This window comes from Dipodomys merriami, unplaced genomic scaffold (assembly GCF_024711535.1).
Source record: "Dipodomys merriami isolate MVZ:Mamm:240054 unplaced genomic scaffold, mDipMer1.0.p SCAF_13, whole genome shotgun sequence".
Taxonomy (NCBI): Eukaryota; Metazoa; Chordata; class Mammalia; order Rodentia; family Heteromyidae; genus Dipodomys; species Dipodomys merriami.
In genome coordinates, this window is record NW_027202604.1 from 39,032,840 (window position 1) to 39,060,213 (window position 27,374).

The window sequence follows — 27,374 nt, forward strand, 5'->3', positions numbered from 1 at the left end:
GCCCCTGCCTTCTCTCACGCGTTGCCCCCCGCCTCTCACGCTGCCCTGCCTCCCACCCTGCTGTCATCTCCAGGGCATCAGTGCCCTCCTCCCCGAGGCTGGCTGGCATGGGGCTAGCGGCTGGGGCTGTGGCGTCCGGCTGCGTGTTTACACATCGTCTGCCAGCGGGGCAGGGGCGGCTCACCTCTCCACCGCTGCCTGGAGCCTGGCCTGATGGCATGTGCTTGGAACCTTAGAGAATCAGTGCTTCTCATTTTTCCTGCCTGCAGGAGGTGATCCTCAGTCGCTGGGTTTCTTCACGAGAGAGAAGTGACCCGGATGAACTTTAGTGACCCAGTGCAGCCTCCCGGTCTCCTGCCAGGGCCCGGGCGGGTGGGTAGAATGTCCTGTCCTGGAACTGAAGCTTTAAAGGGCGGCATGCACACCACAGAAAGGACTGCAGACTCCACCCGAGCGCCCGCCGTCCCTCCTCCTGCGCTGTGGAAGTCAGAGCTGGCGAGTCCAGCCCCATGGCAGTTCTATGATCTGGGCACAGGCTGAGTTCCTGTCACCCTGTCCCTGGGAGGTGGCGCCGGCAGTCCCCTGGGAAAGCTCTTCTCTGGGGACCTGAGCACTGGAGCAGATGCGGACTCAGGACCCCACGTCCCACGCTTTAAATGGAAAGGCAGGCTGTGTGTGCCCGTGTACCTATGGGCTTGGCGCTAACCCGAGCGCTGGAGAGCCGCTTTCCGAGGCCGCCACTGCAGCGCTGGCTCTCCACGGTGCCTGTCCTCTGCCGAGCGCAGCCAGGCCTGCGTGTTGAGAGACCTGGACCAAGCCAGCGCGCAGGGAACGTTTCGGGAGGGTGAGCCGGCGTCAAGGAGCAGGGCTCGCTGGGCTCGGCTTCTGCTGGCTGCGAGCCGAGCGGAGCCGAGCCGGAGCTGTCACGGCCCGGCGGGGTGGGGGGCGGGGCGGGGCCTGCCTCCAGCCTCCGCCCCGCGGAACCTGTCAATCCTTCCAAGGGACCTGACTCTCCCTTAAAGAGCCCACCCGGCAGCCCCCACTGCACCGACAGTGAGGCGTCTGCGTGAGTTTGGGTGAGGACCCCACATCCACGCGCTAACAAGGAAGGGCTTGGACGGGATGGGGTGAGAGGGCCGGAGGAAGCCTGGGGCTCCTCGAAGCTCAGCCCTGCGCCTCTTGGCAAGCAGATCGCAAAGCGGGCACGGCGGGCGCCCGGGCCGCCGAGGCCTGCGCTCACCCGCGCGGGGCTTTCCCTTAGCAGCCCCGGCCCCTCCGCGCTGCCGTGCCGCGGCAGAAAGCAGCCAGAGCAAAGCCCACGGAAGCGTGGCCCCAGGGTACCGCACCCGCCCGGCGATCCGAGCCCTAACAACAAGCCCGGAGAGCCGACTCCGGGCTCGCGCGAAGCCCCTCCGCGCGCCTCCACCTCTCGCCTCTGCGGGGTCCCGGCCGCGTCCCGCCCGCGCACCCTGCGTCCTCAGCCCGGGGCTGAGCTGCGGTGCCGCGCCCCGAACCGCTCCAAGGGTAGAAGCCGCTTTGCGTCTTCTCCACTGAGGCTCCCGACGCTGCCCCCGTGTCACCTCCGCGGGCCAGGGGGCGGCACCGCCATCATGGAGGACCGCGACCCCAGGCGGAGCCGGGGGCGGCACCTGGGTGCCAGGGGTCCGCCCGAGGGGCGTCGAGGCGCAGTCTTCAAGCTGAGCACAGGGAAGGTCGCCATTCACAGCGTTGGCTGAGCCCCGCTCCGAAGGCCGCCATCCGCACCCGCACGCTTCCCGGGAGGCTGCGCGCTGGGCCCCGGCGGTGCGGACGAGGAGGGGTGATGAGTGTAACCGGCGTGGGGGTCTCCCGACACTGAATGCGCGAACTGACACCGCTGTTTGCTTTACAATGGTCGGTTCTATGCACCGTGCGTCCCCGCGGGAGGCCGCTGTGTGGCGGGCCCCGCGGCCCCGCGGCCCTGGTCTGCAGGCGCACTGTCCAGTGCCACCTCCTGGAGTGTAGCTGGCACTGGGCAGTGGCTAAAGCTCTGTGGTTGGGACTCAGTTCTGAGCAGGCCAACAAGACTGGAGACTGGCTTTTCCTTCTTGTTTTTCCTTAACTTTTCTTAGATTTAGGGGGTTGGCCCGTGCCATGCACGGTGTAGGAGTTTGGGAAGAACAGCCTGTGTGGGTGGTTGTGTCTTTCAGTTCAGTGACCTCCGAGGCTGGGTTGTGAGGGCCCACTGGTCACTCCATGAGCACAGACCTGCTCCTAATGGCCCCAGGAGTAACGGCGTGAAGGGCGCAGTGGCTCACGCCTGCAATCCCAGCTACTCAGGAGGCTGGGATCTGAAGATTGCAGTTCAAAGCCAGCCTGGGCAGCAAAGTGCATGAGACTCATCTCCAATAAAAAAAAAAAAAAAAAAAAAAAGCTAAAAAAGTAAGTGGTGCTGTGGCTCAAGCGGTAGAGCACTCGCCTTGAGCTGAAGAGCACTTGCCTTGAGCTGAAGAGCGCAGGGACAGCGCCCAAGCCCAGAGTTCAAGCCCCACAACCAACAAAAATAAATAAAAAAGGTTTCCCTTTAGCTGGGTACGGTGGCTCAGGCCTATAATCCAAGCTACTTGGGAAGTAGAGATCAGGAAGATCATGGCTTCAGGCCAGCCTAGGCAAAAATTTCACAAGACCCCATCTCTACAAAAGAAGGCTGGGCGGAGGGGCTGTCGTCCCAGCCATAGCAGGAAATATAAACGGGGATGGAAGTCCAACCAGCCTAGGTAGACATGGATCCTATCTCAAAAATAACCCAAGCAGAACAGACTGGAGAGGTGGCTCAAGTGGCAGTGTATCTGCCCGGCACAGGAAAGCCCTGAGTTCAAAATGAGCACCACCACCAAAAAGAAGTTGGCAATGAAAACCATGAAGTATTCTGCATTTCCCTGCCCCACCCCCACCCCGCCGGACTCCACCAGCCGGGATCTGCTGAGCTCCAGGCAAGTGATAGGGCGCGACTAAACAGCACTGCCACTTTGTACCCTAACAGACCTCCATCGCAAGAGCCCCAGTGTCTACAACAGTTGTAATGCGTGCCATTTTTTTACAGTTTTATTCGTTAGTGTTTGTTCATTGCAGTGCTGGGGGTGAGATGCAGCCACAACCCCGGCCTGAAATGTCTACTAGCTCCGTGACTCCTCACCTTGAAGAAAAGCCATACGTGTGCTCAGCCATGGTGAAATGCCCTTAGGTGACCTGTAGCAGCCATCCCCTCTCCAGCGCGTGCGTGTGTGCACACACACACATGGCTTCCTCAGGGACGGCCTGTCTCAGGGTGGGGCCAGTGGATGGCGTGGAAGCCATGCTCCTCCACGGCCCGGTAGAGTGTGATGTACTTGGAGGCCAGCCTCGTCCTCGGGACCACATACTTCTCCGTGAACTCGCCCTTGTCCAGCTGTGCTTTGCCTTCGATGCTCAGCACGCAGTTGACGAAGGTGAGGGCATAGCTGTAGCAGTTGTGGTGATCTTCTTCGTACCTTCGGGAGAGGCCACAGGCAAGAGAGAACCCAGCTCTTACTTGTTTTTGGAAGAGATGGGGTCTTGCCGTGTTGCCCAGGCTGGCCTTACACTCCTGGGCTTGGGTGATCCTCCGGCCTCGGCCTCCTGAGTGCCCGGATGAGCAGGTTCACCGCCGTGCCTGGACCCTCAGAAGGCTGAGCTTTATGGTTTGCTTTGGTTTCAGTAATGGGGCTTGAACTTGGGGCCCGGGTGCTGTCCCTACGCTTTTTTGCTCCAGGTTAGTATTCTAACACTTGGAGCCACAGCGCCACTTTTGGCTGTTGTGGTTAGTTGGAGATGAGAATCTTGCCGACTAGTTCCTGCCCAGCCTGACTTCAAATTGTGATCCTCAGATCTCAGCTTCCTGAGTAGCTAGGATTACAGGCGTGAGCCACGGGTACCTGGCTGTCTGAGCTTTAAAGCCGCTTGGATTCGCCAGGCCAGGTCAGGAGGAGTTTGAGGCTAGGCGGGGCCTCATAGGGGGACTGTATTTCAATTAAATCGGGAGGGAGAAAGGAAAGGAGAGAAGAAAAAGGGAACGGGAGAGAAGTCTCAGGAGCAGCTGGGAAGCACTTCCAGAGCGTCCCGGGACCCTGAGGGCTGAAGCCACCCAGAGACCCACCGGCCATGGCTGCATCGGTGCAGCACCCTCTGCAGGACACCTCAGGCGCCCCGGGAGTACACAGGGACCCACTGGTGACAGGTGGGAGCCGGGAAGGGCCTGCGGCTGCTTACCTGTGGGGCAGCCAGGCCCCTGCGGCAGAGAAGTCCTCCAGGTACTTGTCCCACTGGTCCATCAGTGCGAACAGGCCCGGCTGCACCAGGGGGACGCTCAGGCTCTGCTCCCACCCCGCCCGGTCCCGCTGGACGCCCAGCGCCGTGTAATGGTACACGACCCCTGCAAACGCAAAGGGCCGTTCAGAGGCCGACTCCGGACTTGAGCCCAGGCGTGCAGGACCAGCCTGGGCACATCCAGCTCATCTCAGAAAAGGTCAGGTGCATCTGACAGTTTAAAAAGCCCCGCTGTAAGTTTCTGGTCACTCACAGCTGATGTACTGAGCCAGGAGTGAGGCTGCTGGCAGCACCAGCTACGGCGGCCTGCAGGGGGCGCCCTCTGCGCCTTCTGCAGGGAAAAAAAACTCTGGGTGAAATCTGCTGCCAAAGAAACATTTTGTGGGGGCTGGGAAGGTGGCTCAGTGGTAGAGCGCTTGCCTTGCATGCTCGAGGCCCTGGGTTCAATTCTTCAGCACCACATAAGAAAAAAGCCGGAAGTGGCGCTGTGGCTCAGGTGGTAGAGCGCTAGCCTTGAGCTGAAGAGCTGAGGGACAGCGCCCAGGCCCAGAGTTCAGTCCCCATGACTGGACCCCCCCCCAAAAAAAAAAGAAACATTTTGTGTCATCTTTCTATGCGGTGTGTGTGCGTGCACACGCATGCACATGCTGCAAAAGCACTCTACCGCACTCCAGCCTGTGCTGGTGGGGTTTCTGTTTAACTTCTGTGGGATTTTGTTTTGGGAGGGGGGAGGTACACCAGTACTGGGGCTTGAACTCAGGGCCTGAGAACTCTCCCTTAGCCTTTCCAGGCAAAACTGTTGCTGTATCCTTTAAGCCCCAGCTTAAAAGCTTAAAAAAGCTTCCAGCTTTTTGCTAGTGAAGCAGATAAAAGTCACAGACTTCACTACCCAAGCTAACTTCAAACCATGATCCTTCGACCTCAGCCTCCTGAGTAGCTAGGGTTATAGCAGTAAGCCGCCAGCACCCAGCTCCCTGCCCCTATTTTATCCCTGCAGCTTCTCAAACACAGGACACCACTGGCAGTAGGTGTGAGTTGGGCATTTGGGGACTTGAGATCAGATCCCAGTTCTGGATCCAACACAGAAACTGACATCTTTGGGCAACTCAGCCTCTCTGGACATCTGTTTCTTCCTCTCTTATACATCTAGTCGAGCCAGCTACCGGTAGCTCATGCCTGTAATCCTAGCAACTCAAGAGGCTGAGATCTGAGGATCATAGCTCAAAACCAGCCCAGACAGAAAAGTTCCTGAGACTCTTAAGCTCCAACGAACCACCAGAAAACAGAAGTGGAGCTGTGGCTGAAAGTGATAGAGCTCTAGCCTTGAGCAGAACTCAGGGACAGCGCCCAGGCCTCACGTTCAAAACCCAAGACCAGTAGAGCCAGGGTGTGGCTCTTGCCTACGTATGTAAGGCCCTGTCTTCCCATCCTGACTGTGGGGCTGATGAGCTACAAGGGGTGTGAGAACATACTCACCTGTGGTATTGGTTATTCCAACATGAAGATCAGACTGCCCATCGTACTCCCTGAAAGAAAGGCCATCGCGTCATCGTCTGTGTGCATTGACAGTGCTGCCTGAGCTGGTCTCGAACTCCTGGGCGCACACACCCCTCCCACCTCACCCTCCGGAGCAGCTGGAACTGCAGGTGTGTACCACTGCACCAGCGATCAAGGGTTATTTTTCTTGTTTCTGTGTGTTTGGCCTACTGCATCCTCCAAAAAAAAGAAGGAAGAATTGTTGATATTGTTGATATTGTGCCATCAGGACCAAAAGGCGTGCAGAACTGCCTTCCTGGGGCTGGGAAGGCAGCTCAGTGGTAGAGCGCTTGCCTTGTATACATGAGGCCCTGGGTTCGATTCCTCAGCACCATATAAGCAGAAAAAGGCAGAAGTGGCACTGTGGCTCAAGTGGTGAGCACTAGCCTTGAGCTGAAGAGCTGAGGGACAGCGCCGAGGCCTAGAGTTCAAGCCCCACAACCAACAAAAAAAAAACTGCCTTCCTTTCTTGAGGATGGGGGAAGGGAGCAAGATCATTTAGGATAAAAGTCTTCTCATTCATTTGTTGTTTTGTTTTTGTTTTTATCAGTCCTAGAGCTTGAACTCAGGGCCTGGGCCTGTCCCTGAGCTTTTCCACTCAAGGTTAGCACTCTACTACATTGAGCCACAGCTCCACTTCTGGTTTCCTGGTGGTTCATTGGAGATAAGAGTCTCCAGGCTGGCTTCAAACCTCGATCCTTAGATCTCAGCCTCCTGAGTGGCTAAGATTACAGGCGTGAGCCGCCAGCGCCCAGATCTCTCATTTGTCTTGAAAATAACAAAGCTAGAGAGTCAGCTGTCAGAGTGCTGTGGCGCCCCCGGTGGTGACAGCTCTGGGTCACTGGTTGAGGGGTGCACTTGAGGTCAGAAATACTCCCTGCTGCTGTATTTGCTTGGACCGCAGAGGCCATTCCTTCTGAAGTGGAACTTCGCATCCTCCTGGGGCTCCTGGGGTCCGCATGGAAGTCATTTGCCGGTGGGGCTCCTCACTCCCTTCTGCGGGAGGGCTCCCCACTTTCAGGCTACTGCAGCTGAATCCAGAAGTATCAGAGGCCCTTCTCGTTCCAAGCCACCCTGGCCCAGACCCCAAGCCCAGACCCCAGCTCAGCCCCAGCACCATAAAACAGGCAAAGGGGAACCCCGCCTGGTGGAAACGTTAACCTGCACAAAGGAGGAAGGACCACCAGGCAGACCAGCAGGGCATTGTGGGAAAGAAAACACATTCTTTTGCTTTTTGGTTCCTTTCAAAAACAGTGATATAAAGCTGAAATAATAATTTGCTGTTTCTGTGTGGGTTCTCCTGATTATCCTTGGCTTTTCCATTTTAAGTTTTACTTTTGCAAGTCCAGAAGAGAATGTGTTGAGATTTTGATTGGAATTGCATTAGATCTGTACATTAAAGTGGGGAGGGGCAAGGGGGGAGCTTACAGGCAGTGCTTCTCTGAGCATGTGCAGAGCCCAACTTCCATCCCTAGCCCCAGGGGGAAAAAAACTAATTTTTTTCCTTTTGTCAGTCATGGGGCTTGAACTCTGGGCCTGGACGCTGCCCCTGAACTCAAGGCTATCACTCTACCACTGAACCACAGTGCCACTTCTAGTTTTCTGGTGGCTCATTGGAGATAAGGGCTGGGAAGGTGGCTCAGTGGTAGAGCGCTTGCCTTGCATGCCTGAGGCCCTGGGTTCGATTCCTCAGCACCACATAAGCAAAAAGAAAAAAGCCGGAAGTGGCACTGTAGCTCAAGTGGTAGAGTGCTAGCCTTGAGCTAAAGAGCTGAGGGACAGCACCCAGGCCCAGAGTACAGGCCCCACGACCAGACCCAAAAAAAAAAAAAAAAAAAAAGAGTCTCAAGGATTTTCCTGTCCTGGCTGGTTAGGAACCGTGACCTCAGAGCTCAGCCTCCTGAGTAGCTAGGTCGACAGGAGTGAGCCACCGGCACTTTTTTTTAAGGACCAATCCAAAAGCAATGTCACGTTATCCCGAGGCTTGTTTGGTGTGACAGCACACAGCTGCAAGCTTCTGGAATCCAACTCAGTTAGCACGAGCCTCTTAACCAACAGTGGGAGTCCCAGGGTCCTGGATGGTTATGAGTGGAGGCCAGGCAAGCTGGTGGGTGGGAAGCACAGGGGAGAGGCTGGGGCTGGCTTGTGCCTCCTCTGCTGGCCAGCTTGGAGCCACCCAGAGTCGGGGAGGAGCCTGGCTTCTTCGTGGAAGAATCAAGATGGGAACCTGCAGGCTGACCAGTGCCTGCTGCTTACAGCAGCTGGGGGGGGGGGGGAGTGGGGGAGAGGAGACCAGGGCGGAGCCCTGAGCCGGGCTGGTAGCTCCTGGCAGGGCCATTGATTTAGTCACTACCAGCAGCTCCACAGACCATGGGGCACAGCCTCTTCTCGTGATTTTGGAATCCATCCTTTATAATAATAATTAGTAGTAGTATTTTAGTGAGTCTCACTATATAGCCCTAGGTGGCCTCAAACTCCAGATCTTCTTGCCTGCACCTCCAGCTGGATGCAAAGCCAGATGACGTCTGCAGCAGGAAGAGACCAGCGCTAGCCCTGGACATAAGGTGGGGTGCGGCTCAGTGGAAGAGCTAAGTGCCATCCCTGGAGGATCACACACACACACACACACACACACACACACACACACACACACACACACACACACACACACACACACACACACACACACGTCCTTCCTGTTGAGTGAGTTCCCTTCCATACAAAACAGTCTAAAAGCCGGGCGCCACTGGTTCATACCTGTCATCCTAGCTACTCAGGAGGCTGAGATCTGAGGATCACCATCAAAGCCAGCCCCAGAAGGAGTCCGTGAGACTCTTATCTCCAATTAACCATCAGAAAACCAGAAGTGGCGCTATGGCTGAAGTGGTAGAACGCTCATCTTGAGCTGAACAGCTGAGGGACAGGGCCCAGACCCAAAATTCAAGCCCCATGACTGAACAAGGGAAAACAAAAGACAGTCTAAGTACTAGCCCTTCAGGCTCTGCACATAGTACCTGCTTGTCACACAAGTGATGAACTATCCCAAATCATTTTTTGTTGTTGTTGTTTCTGAATTACCTGCGGGGGCATTTACAAGTTAGACTTTTTTCTTTCTTTCTTTCTGTTACATCAACTCTATTCTCATTGCCAACTGCTGGAGGAATCATATTCCTTCTTTTTTTTTTTTTTTTTTTTGCCGGTCATGGGGCCTGAACTCTGGGCCTGGGCGCTGTCCCTCAGCTCTTCAGCTCAAGGCTAGCGCTCTACCACTGGAGCCACAGCGCCACTTCCAGCTTTTTCTGTTTATGTGGTGCTGAGGAATTGAACCCAGGGCCTCATGCTTGCAAGGCATGCACTCTACCGCTGAGCTACCTTCCCAGCCCTCATAATCCTTCTTAACCTACCAGAATCTCATATTCAGCAATGAGTTCTGAGTTGCAAAACAGCATTGGCTGTTTACACCTGTCTGTAAGGCTGTGTCACAAATTAAACAAGACACAAACAGGCAAGTGCTCCAAGTTGGGCTCTTCACACATATTTTCCCCTCCTAAAATCCCTTCTGCGGGGTTGTTCGTGGATTGTGGTGTATGATTGCCCGTGTCATTGCAGGGAGGTGTACATGCCCCCTCCCCCGCCTTCCCCCCTCTCTCTCTCCTTTTGTCTGTTTCCTCTTGGACAAGCTGGGAATGAAACCTGAGGCTCGCTGTGTGTGACACAAGTGCTGTGCCGCTACGATGTGCCTCTGGCCACACATTGTTGCCTGCTTGGGTTTTTTGCTATTGTTTTGTTTTCCATTCCTGAGGTTTGAACTCAGGGCTTACACTAGCTAGACCGGTGCTCTACCACTTGAGCCACACTGTCAGCCCTTTTTGCTTTATTTTTTGAATTGGCTTTTGTGCCCAAACCAGCCCAAACTGTGACCCTCCTATGTATGCACCTTGCATAACTGGGATGATAAGTGAACATCACTGGGCTCAGCTTGTTGGTTGAGATGGAGTCTCGATAACTTTTGCCCAGATCTCTGCCCCCTGAACCGCTGGGATAGTAGGTATGAGTTCCCACACCATTTTTTGTTTTGTTTTGTTTTTTGTTTTTGTCACTCGTGGGGCTTTGAACTCGGGGCCTGGGTGCTGTCACTGAGCTCTTTAGCTCAAGGTGAGCGCTCTACCACTTGAGCCACAGTGCCACTTTCGGTTTTCTGTGGTTTATTAGAGATAAGAGTCTCTCAGATTTTCCTGCCCGCGCTGGCTTTGAACCCAGATCCTCAGATCTCAGCCTCCTGAGTAGCTAGGATTATAGGCGTGAGCCACCAGCGCCCAGCACACCATTCATGTTGATAAAACAGAAACCCATAGGTATCAATCAGGACGTCAGGCCCCCACACCAGAAGGACTGCCCACCAACCCACACCGCACAGCACAGATTAGAAAGAGAAAGTGACTGTGTGCCATAAGGCCAAGCTTGCAAAGTCAGCACAACACAAGAGACTCGGTACCTAAGAAACGTGCCCTGGGTTGGTCTGAGGAGGAAGGAACATGTTTCCTGATGCCCGTTGGTAAGTGGGCTGGAGATGCTGATCGGGGCTTCCTCCAGCCTGGCTGAGCCCACGTCCTGCTGGCAAAGGGGGCAGCGCTGTGGCACCCCGAAGCTGTAGATGGACATCTTGCAGTGGTCGAATTTAATTAAAGGCCTCCCGGCCTCAGCACAATGCATCTCCGGGGCTCTGGAGACTTCCCTTTCCTGCTCGCACAGCCAGCAAATGAGCCCGCAGAGAGTAACCTGAGGAAGGCAAACCCAAACCGTGTGGTTAACCAGTAACCAGCCAGCACACAGGCTGCGTTCTTAAAGAGCAAGTCTGATGTGTTGGTTTCATTTCGTAGTGGATAGTATCCAGCTCCCACTCATTCATTAAAGCCCTACTTTCTATGCCTCCTGTCTTAGCTTCCGTGTGTGTGTGTGTGTGTGTGTGTGTGTGTGTGTGTGTGTGTGCGCTTCTAGCATTAGACTTACAGTACTACCAGAACTATTGTTTAATTCATTTTGTTTCTCCCACAAGTCTGGGGGCTTCTTGGGTTGTGGGAATTTTTTTTTTCTTTTCTCTTTCTTTCTTTGTCCAAGAAAAATAAACTCATGCATTCAGCCTTGGGCAGTTTTGTGGAAAATTGTGATTGCCTGTGTTCATAGACACTGGGCTCTGTTCCTGGCTCCAAGGAGAATATATAGCATTACTGGCGTTCATTTTTGTTGTTTTTTTTGCTGGTGCTGGGGCTTGAACTCAGGGCTTGGGCGCTGTCCCTGAGCTTCTTTTTGCTTAAGGCTAGCACTCTACCACTTGAGCTACAGCACCACTTCTGGCTTTTTCTGTGTATATGGTTCTGAGGAATGGAACCCAGGGCTTCATACCTGCTAGGCAAGCACTCTACCACTGAGCCACCTTCCCAGCCTGGCATTCACTTTTGTGTTGCATAAATACCTGTAATCTTTCTAGGCTGCTTGGCCATTGAGTTATTCTGTAAAGTGAGAAATCCAGAGTGTGATTGTTCCAGGTGGAGAGATTGCCAGGGAGGGGCAGAGGTAATTTCTGGGGTCTGGGGCTATTCTGGGTCTTTAGGGTTACTGCACTATTTCCTGAGTGAAAATCCATCACCCATCATTATTTTCCAATTTAAAATAACTTTAAGCAACTGCATACAAATACAAGGGGAAAAAAAAGCAAGGCTTCTCATTTCTCCTCCATTTTCCCAAGAATAGTAACTAACAGTAGGTTACTAGGCATTTACTATTATTAAGTTAACCCTATTATGGTTTGAGGGCTGGGGTTTCTCTCATTTTGGACCTTTCCCCAGCCTTGGTGATCCAGGCTTCGGATGAGTGCGTCATAACCCTGCGCTCTGCACCCGGACTGTGTCCCTGCTCAGGCAGAAGCAGCCTTAAGGTGAGAGCTTCTGAGGAGGGCTCCCCACCACAACAGAGGCCCGGGGTGTTTCCTCCCGCGCACTTCCTGAGTTTAACGTGCTGGGCACAGGAAATACCCACCAGCCTCCTGTCACTCACAGACTACACAGGTGCCCGTGTTCTCCTGACAGCCAGGCAGACAGGCTCTAGCTGCCGCTCAAGGACCTGGCAATCACCGGCTTCCAGAAACACCGTCAGATCGTTAGTCCCGAGGCCGGCGGCGCCGTGTGGCCGAGTGCAGACATATATACGTGTGTGTGCGCACATCATGGACAGAGAAGGAGGTGCATTATTTGACACATCACAGCATCTTCAATCCTATTTATATTACGGATAAAACCAAAATGCACAATTCATAGAGGGTGTGTGTCCCGAGGCTGCTCCGGACGGCTCCCGCGCGGGCCCGCAGTCTGCGTCTCCCCAGCTTCTCCGGTTCCTTCCTCCACCTCGGTTCGCTAGCTTCGGACGTGCTGTGGCTTGGCCGGAGCCGACCTCAAGCCGTCTGAGGCCCGAGTTCCACGAGAACAGCAGGAGAAGGAATGAGACGAGCGCGGGGCGAGCGAGCGGGGGCTGCCCCGCGCTGGCCCCGGGGGAGCGGAAGCCGGCGCGGGCCGGGCGGGGGGCGCGGCGGGGGCCCGGCGGGCGCGGCGCTGCGGGGCGGGGGTGACCCCGGGCAGGGGCGCGGCGCTGCGGGGCGGGGGTGACCCCGGGCAGGGGCGCGGCGCCGCGGGGCGCGGACGCCCAGGCGCTCGGGCGGGCCGGGCAGGGGAAGGGAGGCCTGCGGCCCGCGGTCCCCGCAGCCAGGCTGGCTCCGCCCCGAGCTCCCGGAAGGCCCGCCCCCGCCCGCGGGGCGGAACCAATTGTGACGAGGGCGCGGTTTCCGGCCGGCGCTACAAAGGTGCTGCACGTGGGGCGCCGTGACGCGGCTGCGCGGGTCGGGCGGCGGCGGCGAGGCGGCGGCGGAGGCGCGACGACGGCCCCGCAGCCGGCCGCCATGAGCACCAAGCAGGTTACGTGCAGGTCAGCGCGCGGCGCCGCGGGCCCGAAACTGAGGCTGCCGCGGGACTCGCAGAAAGCCGCCCCGCGGCTCGCGGTGGCGGGTCGAGGCCCGGGGCGGCGGCGCGGGCCCTGGGGCGGACGGGCGGGGGAGGCGAGGCCGCTGAGGGAGGGAGGGAGGGGCGCGGCCTCGCGCAGGCGCGCGCCCGGGCCCCGCCGGCCTGCGGCTGCACCTGAGCCCGGCGAGTTAGCGAGGGTCGGCGGGCAGCGCCTCAGCGCGCGCGCGTCCTCTCCCCCCCTCAGCGCGCGCCCCGCCCCCAGCGCGCGCCCCCGCCCCCAGCGCGCGCGCGTCCTCTCCCCCCCTCAGCGCGCGCCCCCGCCCCCAGCGCGCGCGCCCCCGCCCTCAGCGGCGCCCCCTCCCCGCCCCCAGCGCGCGCGCCCCCGCCCTCAGCGGCGCCCCCTCCCCGCCCCCAGCGCGCGCGCCCCCGCCCCCAGCGCGCGCGCCCCCGCCCCCAGCGCGCGCGCGCCCCCGCCCTCAGCGGCGCCCCCTCCCCGCCCCCAGCGGCGCCCCCTCCCCGCCCCCAGCGGCGCCCCCTCCCCGCCCCCAGCGGCGCCCCCTCCCCGCCCCCAGCGGCGCCCCCTCCCCGCCCCCAGCGGCGCCCCCTCCCCGCCCTCAGCGGCGCCCCCTCCCCGCCCCCAGCGCGCGCGCACCCGCCCTCAGCGGCGCCCCCTCCCCGCCCCCAGCGCGCGCGCACCCGCCCTCAGCGGCGCCCCCTCCCCGCCCCCAGCGCCCCGCCCTCAGCGGCGCCCCCTCCCCGCCCCCAGCGCCCCGCCCCCAGCGCCCCTCCCTCAGCGGCGCCCCCTCCCCGCCCCCAGCGCCCCCGCCCTCAGCGGCCCCCCCCCCGTGTGTGGGGCTGTGGGCGCGCCGCTTCCTCTCGGGCGCACGCCGGCGGGCTCGGGGATCGCGTCTCGCGGAGCTGGGCGCCTGCGCATGGGCCGAGCACCCCTCACGCAGCTGCAGAGCCCGCGCCCCGCCGCTCCACGGGCCGCAGCTTGGGCCCGGTAGAACCATCCGCGTGGAAAGTTGTGTTTTCATTTTGAACTCGGGGTGGGCGCTGCCTCGGAGCCTCTCTGTGCTCCAGGCCAGCGCCCTGCCTCTTGAGCACCACTCGCGGCCTTCTCTGTGTATGTGGTGCTGAGGAATCGAACCCAGGGCCTCAGGCATGCTAGACAAGCCAGGCCCTAAGTGGAAAGTTCAGCACTGTGAAATGCTGTCTCCTGTGCAAGAAAGTATTAGAAAATATTGTATAAAGTTACTTTCAGGAGCTGGGCGAGGCGGCATGAGTCTGTTATCATTAAAGAGACAGGCCCACCGGGTGCCCGTGGCTCACGCCTGTCATCCTAGTTACTCTGGAGGCTGAGATCTGAGGATTATGGTTCAAAGACAGCCCAGGCAGGAAAGTCCATGCGACTCTTATCTCCAATTTATCACAGAAAAAGCTAGCAGTGGCACTGTGGCTCTAGTCGAAGAGCACTGGCCTTGAGCAAAAATGAGATCAGGGACCACACCCAGGCCCAGAGTTCAAGCCCCAAGTCTGGCAAAGATAAATAAATAAGATGAATTCCTTGCTTTTTAAGTCCAGTGTTTTCACTTTCACTGTCTAGAAGTATTTTTTGGATCCTGTTTAGTGGGAGTTCTGTATGCCTCTGCCAAGTGTATGAGATTTTCTCTCAGTCTTGGGGAAGTTTTCTGTTACTTTATTGAATAAGTTTTAGTGCTTTTAGTTTTGAATTCCTCTGCTCATCAGTTCTGACTGCGTTAATTGGATCTTTTGGCTGAGTCTGTCAATTCTTGGATTTTCTTTTGGCATGTGCTGAATATTTTTCCATGCCTTGGATTTGTTGTTGTTGTTGTTGTTCTAATTCTTCTATTTTATGCCCAGCTCCTGATTCTGTTTTCCATTTCACATGTTCTGTTGCTGTGCCATTCAACTGTGGTTTGCACTTGTGAAATCAAAACTTTTATACTTCCAAGTTCTTTGTTAAGGTCAGCTCTCATGGTGTTAATATCATCTCTTAATGAGGTGTGTAGTGTTCCATTTTTCTCTGTCTTTTTGTGTGATTTGTGTCTTCTTTGTCATTTCCTCCTTTCATTCTATTTGCTTTTGGATATCCCTTTTATGTCTTCGACCAGTTCTCTCATCATTTCTTTGATGGTTCTTTTGTCCTCCATCTCTTCTTCACTTGGATTGTTGGCTTTTGGATTTGGTTTGTTGTTGTCTTGGTTGTTGATGAGTTTTGTAATCTTCTTGTATGCATTTGGGTGCAGGGGCTGTGGAGGTCGTCGGGGTTGTGAAGTGTGGTGGTGGAGTGACTCACTGGATGGATCTGTCAGACTTAGCGTCTTCAGCTCTGGGTGGTGCGGATAGCATAATATGTCCTGCTCAGTGGTTGGGGCTGTGTGGTGTGGGGTCAGTCTGGTGTTCAGGCCTAGGCTTGGGCCCAGTGACGTGTTCCTAGTATGTAGTGCACAGCAGTCTGGTATCTTGATCTGGTTCTGTATCCGGGGTAGGTGGATCCCCACTAGCCCAGTGGGGACTGACCCCTGGCCAGTCCTGAACTGGCGTCTCTTTGCAGAGAGGCCGGGTGGAGGCGGACAGGACAGGACAGGACAGCGTTGAGCACCTGGACCCCCTCAGAGGTAGAGGGGGAGGGCGCAGGTTCCCACTGTCTCCCCCCCCCAGTCCTGGATTGGGACAGGAGTGTACCCCTGGGTGGGTTCCCACCGGGCAGTGCGGGAGATCGTCTCCACTCGTGTTCTGGGTCGGTGGGTTTGTGGTCCTGGCCGCTTGCATGGCTGATGGCTGGCATGCACTTGCTCCAGGGCTAACTTGCACTAGGTGGACTGGTTCCGCGTGGGTGCCCCGGGCTGGCCAGCTCTCCTTGGGCTGGTGTGCTCGGTCAGGCCTGGGATGGAGGCTGGGGGGCCTAGATTCAGGCCTCTGGGGTGGGAGTGACCTTTAGAAGAGCTGGCTCTCCCTGTAGGTGGGGGAGAGTATCCCCCCTTCTTTTGGCAGATCAGGTTTTTCTGCTTCAGCCAGGGTGGTGTTGGACACAGGGTCCTCGTGCCCACCCGGTATTGGTCCTGGTGGTCCTCTGCTGGAAGCAGATGGAGCGGGGAGGGGGGGCAGGGAGGTGAGGAAGGAGTCTGCCTTCAGGCGGGGGGGAGGGGTCTGGGCCAGCACTCTGGGTCCCCACCAGTCCTGGTCTCCCGTCCCCAGCAGGACACTCACAGCTGCTGGCCTTGGTTCTGGGCTGACCAGCGGTGTTGAGAACATTTTCTGTCTCTGGGTGCTGGGTTCACATTGCTGATCTTTGTCGCTGTCTGTGCTGGTCCGGCCCTGGGCAGCTGAGGAGCGGCTCCGGCTGCTTAGCTGTGCTGTGGAGCTAGGCTGGGGGCGCGGGGGGTGAGTGTGTGAGGTGTAAGTTCTTCATTCCTGTGAGTCTCTGTTTATGTTCTTCTTGTTGTCGATCTCTTGGGGTGAAGTGTGCGTTAGGATCCTACTGTCTGACTGGAGAGAGCAAGGTCACTCCCTCCTGCTTGGCCGCCATCTTGACCAGCACCAGGTGTGAAATTTTGTCAGTTGGTGAGTTGTTGGATATTTGGGCTCCCTGTCTTGGACCATCAGATACAAGTATTCATGTGGATGTGTATTGTTTTTTGGGTAAACACCATTATGGCAAATGTGTTTTCAAGAAACTGTCCAACTCTTGTCCACATCAGCCCCTTTTCCCCATTTATAGACCGGGTCTAGGTCTAGGGTCTCCTCTATTTCCTTGCTTTTTTGGGGGGGGGGTGTAGGTGTGTGTGTGTGCACATGTGTATGTGTGTGTATTATAATTGACTGGGTGTTCGTGGTACACATCTGTCATCCTAGCTACTCTGGTGGCTTAGATTACAGTTTGAAGTCAACCAAGACATAAAAGTCCATGAGACTTATATCCAGCTAACCAGCAAAAATCCGGAAGTGAGAGTGTGGCTCAAGTAAAGCACCAGCCTTGAGCAGCAAGAACAAATGAGAGCAATGGAGCCTTGACTTCAAGCTGTAATACCAGCACGACAATTTCAATAACTATAATTACATGCATGTATGTTGTATACACACATCATATACGTTATATACAATTTGTTAGCAGTCTTGGGACTCACGGTCAGGCAGGTGCTCTACAGCTGAGCTACTCTACTGTTTTTCCCTGGTTCTTTTTTAGGATAGGGGATCTTGCTTCTTGTGTGTGTGTATATGCATGTGTGCGTGTGCACATGCACACTGGTCCAGGGCTTGAACTCAGGGCGTGAGTGTTATCCCTGAGCTTTCTGCTCAAAGCTAATGCTCCACTTCTTGAGCCACAGCTCCTCTTTTGGATTTTGGGGGGTTTATTGGAGATAGAGTCCACAACCTTGCCTGCCCAGAATGGTCATACCCTTTAAAAACTCAGTGGTGATAGCACAGCAAGAAGTATTTTCTACATGAGGAGGCTCACATTTTTCATACTTAACACATCTTATTTCAGAAGGATGTATCTTCAGATAGAAACTTCTGGGAGTATTAATTTTTCTTCCAGAAAAGCGGTCCTTGTAGTAGACATCTATACTAATTTGGGGGGGGGGTTGGTCATGGGGCTTGATCTCTGGGCTTGGGCGCGCTGTCCCTCAGCTCTTCAGCTCAAGGTGAGTGATCTGCCGCTTGAGCCACAGCACTACTTCCGGTTTTCTAGTGGTTTGTTGGAGATAAGAGTCTCACGGACTTTCCTGCCCAGGCTGGCTTTGAACCGTGATCCTCAGATCTCAGCCTCCTGATTAGCTAGGATTACAAGCGTGAGCCACTGGCGCCCGGCTTTGTACTCATTTTTCGAATTGAAGATAATACGTATCTTGTGCAGATCAGCGTAATAGCATTTGCTTAGTCCGTGTCTGTGGGGTTGAACATGTGCTGAGTTCATATGCGTGCGAGAGACAGCTGTGTGCTCTTGTCTCTCTCAGGTACTTCATGCACGGCGTGTGTCGGGAGGGCAGCCAGTGCCTGTTCTCGCATGACCTGGCGAACAGCAAGCCGTCCACCATCTGCAAGTACTACCAGAAGGGCTTCTGCGCCTACGGAACCAGGTGCAGGTAAGGCTGGGTGGGGATGCGGGCGGTGTTCAGTTCAAAAGTAATGGAACATCATCTCAAACCATGAGAAGCGTAAAGTATAATGTTTTATATCTATTTTACCCCATTTAGCAGGTCCTAGACTCTTCCTCTGCCGGCACTTTATCTCCTTGCTGTAATTTTGCTGAGTAATGTTTGTGTGTCATCTTTTCGTTTTTGTACTGGTCTTGGGCGTGAATTCAGGGCCTGGTGCTGTCATGAGCTTTTTTGTTCAAAACTAGAGTTTTACCACTTGAGCCCCAGCTCCACTTTCAACTGTTCAGTGGTTCATTGGAGATGAGAGACTTTCCTGCCCAGGCTGACTCCTAGCCATGATCCTCAGATCTCAGCCTCCTGAGTCCCTAGAATTACAGGCGTGAGCCACCAGTGCCTGGCAACCATCATTTTTGAAACTAATCTTCCGTACATATTTATGTGCCTTTTGGTTTTTTGGTACAAGTACTCGTGCAGTGAGCATTTATATACACAAAGCCTTTGTTTGAAAGGTGGCTCAGCGGTAGAGTGCTTGCCTCACATGCGTGAGGCTCTAGGTTCGATTTCTTAGTACCACATAAATAGGAAAGGCTGGAAGTGGCGCTGTGGCTCAAGTGATAGAGCACTAGCCTTGAGCTGAAGAGCTCAGGGACAGGGCCCGGGCCTAGAGTTCAAGCCCTACGACAGACAAAAGAAAAAAAAGAAAAAAATCTTGTAACTAATAAACTGGAATGTGGGCTGGGTGTGGTTCAGGTAACGGATGGCTGGCCTGCAGGCGTTAAGTCCGACTTCAAACCATAGCACCCATAGCACCCGGGAAATAAAGCACAGCAAAAACCTGTCTGCAGAGTGGAATGCATTGTAAAAGCTTTTTTTTGGGTGTGGGTGTGGGTGATAGCAAGGCTTGAACTAAAGTCTATGCAAGCTAGGTGGGTGCTCCAGCCATGCTGAGCCATGTTTCCAACCCCACCCCTACCTCCCCAGCACTGAGCATACTTCTGCACTGCTGCCTGTTTTATGCTTCCCGTCATAGGTAGGATAAAAGTATGGGGCACCGTGCGCAGCTTCTTCTACCAAAGGACTTCTCTGCCCGGGCTGGCCGGGGCTACAGCGCTGTGCGAGCCTTCTGCTCTTGCCGGATGCTGAGCGATGCACCCTTCCACGCGCAGGCCACGCGCAGCGCTCCCCCTAGCGGGCAGTCCTCACGGACGCTCCCAGCGGCCACCTCAGCCACGTGGCAGAGGCAGCGACAGCGGCAGGTGTCTGGGGCGAGGCAGCACGCATGGCCAGCATGGCTGTGACGTGTGTGTGTGTGTGTTTTGTTCAGATACGATCACACCAGGCCCTCAGCGGCAGCAGGCGGCGCCATGGGGCCTGTTCCCCACGCCGGGCCTTCCCCAGGCACGCACAGCCCGCACCCTCCTGACCTCGCCACATCCACCGTGAGAATGCACGCGCACGAGCCGGGGAAGCGGGAGAAGAGGACGCTGGTTCTCAGAGACCGCAGTGCGTGAGCAGCAGCCCACCCAGCCCGGGCTCCTCCATGGCCTCCTCTCCCCCAGGGTCCTCACCCAGGGCTCGCGGGGGCTGCATGCACCCCAGATGGGCGAGTGAGCCCCTAGTTTGTCCCCATGGAGCATAAAAGCAATCTTTAGGGGTGTCGGCTTGGCGGGGAGCGTGTGCCACCAATGCATGGGTCGGCGCGGCGTCTGCTGGTATCAGGTCTGGCATTGCAGGGGGGGCAGGCGCCGGCTGCTCTGTCCTCTTAGCAGGTGGCAAGAGCTGTGTTCGTTGGCCTCGCCTCACCGTGAAGGCTGTCTGGCTGTCAGTGGTGAGCCTGGAGCCAGGCATGTTCTCCTGGCCAGTCTGTGGGGCCACGGCTGCCAGCCAGAAAGGCTACTGGGCGGCTCGCGTGTGGGCGGCGTGGCTAAGCAGGGCTGGGCTCACCTTCCTGTGCCTGCCAGGCGGGCCCCGGAGGCCGCACCTATAGTGCTGAGGCTTTTGTTTTTTTGTTTTTTTGTTTTTTGTCCGTCCTGGGGCTTGAACTCTGGGCCTGGACATTGTTCCTGAGCTTTTGTGCTCAATGCTAGCATACTACCAGTTGAGCTACAGCTCAACTGGCTTTTTGGTAGTTTTTTGGTAGTTTTAGTGGAGTTGCATGGACTTTCCTGCCCAGCTGGCTTCACCATGATCCTCAGATCTCAACCTTCTAAGTAGCTAGGGTTATAAGCAGGAGTCCCCTGCACCCAGCTTGTAGTGTTCGGGCCCTGACGTTGGGCTTGAACTCTGGGCCTGGGCATTGTCCCTGTGCTCTTCAGCTCAAGCCGAGCGCTCTACCACTTGAGCCACAGCACCACTTCTGGTTTCCTGGTGGTTCTTTGGAAATAAGAGTCTCACGGACTTTCCTGCCTGGGCTGGCTTTGAACCACGATCCTCAGCTCTCAGGCTCCTGAGTAGCTAGGTAGGATTATAGGCGTGAGCCATCAGCTCCTGGCTAGTGTTCTTTTTTTTTTTTTTTTAATACTACCATGCTCTGTTCTTTCCTTCTCTCCCCGTACTGTGGGGCTTGCTTTTGGTATGTTGTGAGTCTACGGTTCCTTTCACTTTCTCCTCTTGGCCTCTTTTCGCTCGCTGTTCCAGGCTTGCTGCTCGTAGGTCACAGGCAGTGGGTGAATCCTCTGGGTTTTGGCTCTGGGCCGCCCCGTTCTCATTGGTTGTGTTTGTGCTCAGATCTGTGTGGCGTGGCTGAGGAGAAGACGTCCGTGGGCGTGGCGAGTCACCCGGGCGGCTGCAGCGACGCCCAGATGGGCCTGGAGACCAAGCCGCACTCCTACCTGGACGCCATCAGGAGCGGGCTGGACGCTGCGGAGGCCGGCGGCTCCTGCGGCGGGGAGCAGCTCTGCCCCTACGCCGCCGCTGGCGAGTGCCGCTTCGGGGACACCTGCGTCTACCTGCACGGGGACGTGTGCGAGATCTGCAGGCTGCGCGTGCTGCACCCCTTTGACCCCGAGCAGAGGAAGGCGCACGAGAAGGTAATGCGGGGCCTGCGTGGTGTGGCCCACGTGCTGCTGTCGTCCGGGCCGCACACGTGGCACCGGGACGCGCATCTCACGTTCTCGTTAGCGCAGTGCCATCCCAGCATTTTAAAAAGCAATTTGGAATAAGGAGAAAAAGAAGAGGCCTTAGAAGTGTACAGTTCCGAGAATAGATACAACAGGAGCAGGGTGTGTGTGCGTACGCGTGTAAGCACGTTCGTGTGCTTGCCATCACGCATGCGTGCTCACACTCACCCAGCCTCCTTTCTCCCCAGGGTTCTGCTTGTCTGGCTGGTTGCGGGCGGGCGGCCTGCACTCTGGGGCCTTTCAGGTTCCGAGCGTCTCCGGCCCCGCAGCTTCCCTCGCACGGGGCTGTGTGCCTTGCACAGGACACGGGAGGACCCGTGGAGGGGGGCCAGTGCCGTCCGCACCGTGCATGGGGCTGGGGCAGGGGTGTGACATGCAGGGGAGCAGGGAGCCGCGGTGCTGCAGCGAGCTGGCCCAGCCAGGGCCTGGCGGAGGTGGCACCCAGGTGCCCACGAGCGAGCAAATGTGGCAAAGGAGCTGCCGCTGCAAACCTTTCGCTGTGCCGCCAAGCTCGCCACGCAGGTGCGCAGTCCAGCACTTCTGATTCTACTGTGGCCGAGTGGGGTGGAACTCAGGAGCCATGAGGCCGGGGTGCCAGCGATGGTGGGTGCTGACCCCCGTCCTCTGCGGCTTGGCTCTGCGCTGGGGGCAGCCCTGTCCTGCAGGGCATGTGTCTGCGGCCCGGTGACTCCTGCTGGGCATCTGAATCTGGGGACTGTGGCCACGCAGGTGTGTGCTGCGTGTATCCTGCCCGAGCTCCCTGCCAGTCCGGAGTCAACGCCGCCGCTCCTTGTCTCCTGCAGATGTGCATGCTGACGTTTGAGCACGAGATGGAGAAGGCCTTCGCCTTCCAGGCGAGTCAGGACAAAGTGTGCAGCATCTGCATGGAGGTGATCCTGGAGAAGGCGTCGGCCTCAGAGCGGAGGTTCGGGATTCTGTCCAACTGCAACCACACCTACTGCTTGTCCTGCATCCGCCAGTGGCGATGCGCCAAGCAGTTCGAAAACCCCATCATCAAGTGAGTGCCAAGGCCTCAGCCGCCGGGCCAGGGATCTGCGCCGCCTCCTGGCCTCAGCGCCCTGCCCAAGACCTGGCCTGTGGAGCCCCGGGCCGCAGCCTGTGCTCACAGAAGCCACAGCGTTGCATGCATGGGTGCTCCCGCAGCCTGGTTCCCTTTTTCATCGTTGTTTGTTCACTGTACTTGAGGATTCCCTGGACTGGTCTGTGGTCACGAGTGCATGCTACACAGCCTGACCTCGGAGGTGCCCCCGGCAGTTGCTGTGCCTGCCCCATGTGCTTCCTGCGGGCTGTGTCCTGGGGGGGGGGCACAGGCTCTGCATTGGCTCCGCCCTGGGCAGAGTGCATCATCCACCGGACACTGGTGCAGACACTGCCGGGCCCAGCCGGGCAGCCGAGGGAGGCTCTGGCTCTCTGTGCCTGCTCTGGGCACGGCGTGGAAAGACACGTGCGCAGTGTGGCCTCTCGTCACATTTTTGTAGTGTGGCACTTCAAGGCCCAGCCCTGTGGACGCGTAGATCAGCACCACTTTCCACTTCATTGTAAATAAGTCTGTTGGCTGGGCAGCGCGCCTCTGTCCATCTGCTCACCTGGTGAACAGATGGAGGTGTCCATCTGTGACACCTCCATGCACACCTCCATGCTTGTGAGCACGTCTGTGATGTTTTTCTTCCTGAAGTGTATTCCAGGAGTGGGGTGCAGGCCCTGGGGTAACTGCATTTCACTGAAGGGCGGGACACCCCTGGCACTCCTTGCCCCTCGCCCGCCCTGAGACGCCCTAGAGGAGGGAAGCCGTGGCGCCCGTCCTGCTCTGGAGATGCGCTCCGCGCCGTGCGGCGTCTCCCAGCTTGCAGGTGCAGGACGCCTGCCACGGGTAGACGTGGGAGCCAGGCTCCACGGAGGCGCGCGGGGTCCAGGACGACCTCCTCTTACACACCTCGTTCTCGCTGCAGGTCGTGTCCGGAGTGCCGTGTTATATCAGAGTTCGTAATTCCAAGTGTGTATTGGGTAGAAGATCAGAATAAAAAGAACGAGCTGATCGAGGCTTTCAAACAGGGAATGGGGTAAGTGTCTGCTGGCTGGGGTTCAGCCTCTCCCCCCTCAGGCTGTGCTCCAGGATGGGGGGGTGAGGGGCGTCCTGGCGTCCTGGCGGAGGGAGTGGTGGCATCCCCTAGGGACCCTGGACATGGCGCCTGTGGGTCTTTGGCAGTACCTATGGAGGATCTTCCACGTCACAGCCTGGTCTCCTGCCCGAGATGCAGCACCAGGAAGGCTGATGGCAGCCCCTCCCACAGCTGAGGTGAAGTGGCACAAACAGGAAGCTAGAAGGCAGACATGCGAAGCCCAGGCCGAGGGAGGAGGGGCATGCTCTGGGTTTCTGTGCCTCGGTGTGGGACTTGAGCCTTGTTGAGATGAGGGATATTCCAGAACATTCCGGATGGAGGGGAGCTGAGTCTTGAGGGGCTCTGTGTGTGGTGTAGGGAATGCAGCTGTGCTGGGTGCTGCTCTGGAGGTTGTGGGATGGGCTGTGCGGGCTGTGCGGGCCAGGGCTTGTCCTGCGGCAGGTGAGCGGGACCGACATGGCCAGGGCTGGGTCTGCGTGAAGCAGCATTGCTGGGCGATGGAGCGTGGCCATGGAGCATAGCGGTGTGCTGGGATGTTTTTCTTTTCTTAACCAACCTTTGATCTTGGCCAATTTAATATTTTATGACTTTTTAACAATTTTTACGTGGTGTGCAAGGGGTTTGCTGTTGAACTTGTTGGGTCTGGTACTTCTCCATCTACACTTGAATCCGGGCCTCCCACTCCCCGCCTGGGCTGGGACTCTCCCTTGAGCCGGCATGCTTGCCGCCCCGCTGGATGCCACCCCGCTGGATGCTGGCTGTCCTGGAGGTGGCGTCTCACAGGCCAGGCCGCACGCGCGAGCTGCTCCTGCTGTGCCGCCCTGCTCCCGCCCAGACCCTCTGCACCTGATTCCCTCGGCCCTTTACAGACGCCCTTCTCCAAGGCAAGCTGGCGCCCGCCCCTTCTGGGTCGCTGGGAAAGCGACTCTGCCAGCAGAGCTGCCTTCCCTCCCCACGCGTCCTTGGCCACCAATTGCTGGGGAGGGGGGGTTTCAACATCTGGCACTGCTGGCACCGCCAGGCGAGTCTCGGTCCCCGCGTGAGGCCTTCACTGGCCTCCGGCCGTTACTTCAGCCAGTGTTCCCTGCCCTAGTCTTTCCTTCCCTGTGACGCCGTCAGCCGGCCGCACTTCCGGTTTTGTCAGTCTTTACTCTTTGCTCACTTCCTGACCCAGCTGTGTCCTGCTGCTTCCAGCTGTGTCCTGCCTGGCTTTAAGGTCTTACCCTCCGCATTATAAATGCTGTACAAGCGGCTCCATTGTTTGGCTCCAGTGTAAAATCTGTTGGATTTTGACGGTGGGTAGATGACCCAGCTCGGGCTTGGCAGCGCCCGTTATTTGCTGTGGTTTGCATCGCACAGGCTGCTTGGGGACCTGCTGGTGTCCTGTTGCTGCAGGCGCCATGGAGATGCACGTTTCCCCCCATCCCACTGCCAGTGCTTGTGCCTACTCTTGTTGCGATTTTTTTTTGCCAGTCCTGGCACTTGAACTCAGGGCCTGGGCACTGTCCTCGGGCTGCTTTTGCTCAAGGCCAGCACTCTACCACTTGATCTAAGGGGCCACTTCCAGATTTTCCCCTCCATGTAGCACTGAGGAATTGAACCCAGGGCTTCATGCGTACTAGGCGAAGAACACTCTACCACTAGGCTACATCCCCAGCCCCTTGTTTTGATTCCTGAGCCAGAAAACTATGAAAACATTTTTCCTGGGGGTTTCAGGCATCTGCCTTTCCACAGACCTTGACCTAGGCCGGACTAAAGGAGGTGTCGCCACAGCCACCTCGCTGCCCTCGGCGCTTACCCCCCTAGGAAGCCACCTACTTGTGTTTCTACAGTGTCCGAACCTCCTCATATTATCGTCACCGGTGGGAGGTTCGTGGAACTGTGACATGTTAGTGGCTCCCTCAAATCCTAATCCCCACACTCAAGAAGCTGAAGCAGGAGAGGCATAAGTTCAAGGCCAGTGTGGCCTACATGGTGAGGCTCTGTCTCCAACGATGAACAAAAGGTTCCTCACTGCTCAGGAAGCCTCTCGTGCCACCTGTACAAGGGGAAGGCAGGCACAGCTGGGTGCATTGGGCTCCGCACAGGTTCTGAGTAGGAATGTTCCAGTATACTGTGGTAGGGACCCTAGGGACTCTTCCTGATGGCATGGTCTTGAACATTCCTGTCAGTGGCGGGGTGCTGCGGGCAGCTGGGTGCGGCAGGGACGTGGGACGGCTCAAGGGGCCGTGGTGACAGGTGGGCGATCCCCTGCATGCTTGCGGGCAGGTCGATGCAGTCTGACGTGAGCAGCTGCACAGGCCCTGGGATTGAAGCCAAGTGCGGGAGGCAGCCGGGCCCAGAGACGCACTCACGTGTGCATGCGCGCGCACGCTACAGACGGGCTGAGCCCCTGCTTGATGCTGGTTTTAAGAGCACAAAGCATGAGGTGGGACACTGGGTGGTGTGGAGGGAGGGGGGCGTGCCGGGCTGGCAGCTCAGGACCTTGCTCGTGACCAGGCCGCGCCTCTCCATGCAAGAATGCCTGCCTGAGGGGCCTCAGAACGGGGGGTCAGCAGGGGTCACCCAGAGACCAAAACCAGAGCAACCTGATTGGCGCTGAGGCTCCAGTGGCAGAGAGCTTGCCTTGCACCAGAAACTCAAGCACAGCGCCGGAGTCACGCGGTCCTGCCTGGGGTGGGGACCGAGGGAAACGAGCTTTCCTAGCAGCCGTCTAGGGCCGCTGCAGGGACGGGGGGAACGTGCAGGGCACTCTTGGGACTTGGGCAGAGCAGGTGGCCGAGCTTCAGACCTTGGCATAGAGCACCAGAGGGCGAGGGTGAGGGCTCACAGCGGCCTCCAGTAGGGTGGGAGGCCTTGCTCCTTGCAGCCTCTGGATCCCCCTGCCGCCTCTTCCTCCCGCCTCCCTCCCCCTTCCCTGCAGGAGGAAGGCTTGCAAGTACTTTGAGCAAGGGAAGGGGAGCTGCCCCTTCGGAAGCAAGTGCCTGTACCGCCACGCCTACCCTGATGGGCGCCTGGCAGAGCCCGAGAAGCCCCGGAAGCAGCTCAGCTCCGAGGGCACCGTGCGGGTGAGAAGGGCGTCCGAGCTGGGGCTGGGTGGCGGGGTCCGAGGGCGGCCTCTCCTGACCTGCCTCGCCGCGGCTCCTGTGCAGTTCTTCAACTCCGTGCGGCTGTGGGATTTCATCGAGAACCGGGAGACGCGGCAGGCACCCGCCACGGACGACGATGACGTGGCCGAGCTCGGGGATCTCTTCATGCACCTTTCCGGAGTGGAGTCGCCAGAAACCTAGTCAGGGGTGCTCCCGACTTGGCTGTGCCAGGTGCCCGGTGGAGCCCGCAGTGGCGTGGGGCTGGGCCCGGGCGGGCGGAGAGCGCCTCCCCTGGCCTCATCCCACCTCGGGGCAGCTGGGAAGAGCGAAGGGATAAAAGGACGTGCGCCTCGCCCCCACGATCACTATTTTTATAGCTGATTTTAGTTGTCCCTCCGGCCCCCGGGGACCAGCTCGCCCTTCCAACTACTCTGATTGCTTTGAAAAGAAACCTGGCTCCTGTCCTTTGTGAGTTTTTCTCAGAAGCAGCCGCCTGCAGCCACGCGGGAGGCCCGCCATGGTAATGTCCTGCCGTGAGAAGGCCTTGAGCTCCTTGAACGCTGCACACGCTGGCCCGTGGCTCTGGGCCTGTGGAGTGAGGACGTCCCTCTCACGTCCCAACTCAGCCACCATCCACCCTCCCGTGTACGGCATGGTCCAGGGCAGGCGTGCTGTCTGGCGGGGGGTGGCCAGCACCACCTGTGGGCTGAGGCCCGCCAGGCCCGCTCCATCCATCCTTCAGCCCTTTTGTGTGAAAACTTCACAGCACCCAAGACAGTTTCTGACCGTGACTTGATTTGAACTGGAGTGCAGACAGACTTGCAAGGCAGAACATTTATTCCAAACCTTAGTTTTATCTATTTTTGTAAAAAGCTGAATATTTTATAAAGGTGTGGGCTGCGGATGTCTGTCTTACTTGAGTGAGTGTGGCGTGCGTTCCTTGCCAGTTAACTGCAGTAAAGGTTTCAGAAGGAGCAGGCACGGATGTGGGCCTGGCTGAGCCCATCTCCAGCCGAGCTCTGCGCCTGCA

The 27,374-nt window shown here is 57.4% G+C and overlaps 3 protein-coding genes and 1 non-coding gene across 7 annotated transcripts in view; 2 read left to right on the top strand and 2 right to left on the bottom strand.

Annotated features, from left to right (window-relative positions):
* The window catches only part of LOC138824820 (tRNA-splicing endonuclease subunit Sen2-like), a 20,422-nt gene extending 17,344 nt beyond the window's left edge, over positions 1 to 3,078 (top strand). For all 3 annotated transcript variants that reach the window (XM_070019148.1, XM_070019149.1, XM_070019150.1), the window contains exon 12: positions 270 to 3,078. In XM_070019148.1, coding sequence (XP_069875249.1) covers positions 270 to 329 — 60 coding nt within the window. In that variant the 3' untranslated portion in view covers positions 330 to 3,078. The remainder of the gene's footprint in view (positions 1 to 269) is intronic.
* Positions 3,069 to 12,575, bottom strand: LOC138824821 (MKRN2 opposite strand protein-like). Of its 2 annotated transcripts, none has more exons than XM_070019153.1 (5): positions 11,914 to 12,575; positions 10,355 to 10,638; positions 5,800 to 5,849; positions 4,267 to 4,429; positions 3,069 to 3,509 (listed from the first exon to the last, which is right to left on the bottom strand). In XM_070019153.1, exons 2-5 carry the CDS (start codon positions 10,570 to 10,572, stop codon positions 3,287 to 3,289), a joined length of 654 nt encoding a protein of 217 aa, XP_069875254.1. In that variant the 5' UTR covers positions 10,573 to 10,638; positions 11,914 to 12,575; the 3' UTR covers positions 3,069 to 3,286. The 2 variants fall into 2 exon arrangements, with proteins under 2 accessions (XP_069875254.1, XP_069875252.1); XM_070019151.1 differs by having other exon boundaries at positions 11,896 to 12,575.
* LOC138824911 (small nucleolar RNA SNORA40) lies at positions 9,244 to 9,373 on the bottom strand. Its single transcript, XR_011371225.1, has one exon. It is a non-coding gene; the product is annotated as a small nucleolar RNA SNORA40 (small nucleolar RNA).
* Positions 12,576 to 12,729: 154 nt separating the features above from the next.
* Positions 12,730 to 27,343, top strand: LOC138824823 (E3 ubiquitin-protein ligase makorin-2). Its single transcript, XM_070019161.1, has 8 exons — positions 12,730 to 12,834; positions 17,852 to 17,980; positions 19,320 to 19,498; positions 20,723 to 21,024; positions 21,918 to 22,132; positions 23,085 to 23,195; positions 26,179 to 26,323; positions 26,408 to 27,343. Exons 1-8 carry the CDS (start codon positions 12,809 to 12,811, stop codon positions 26,543 to 26,545), a joined length of 1,245 nt encoding a protein of 414 aa, XP_069875262.1. The 5' UTR covers positions 12,730 to 12,808; the 3' UTR covers positions 26,546 to 27,343.
* Positions 27,344 to 27,374: the final 31 nt, after the last annotated feature.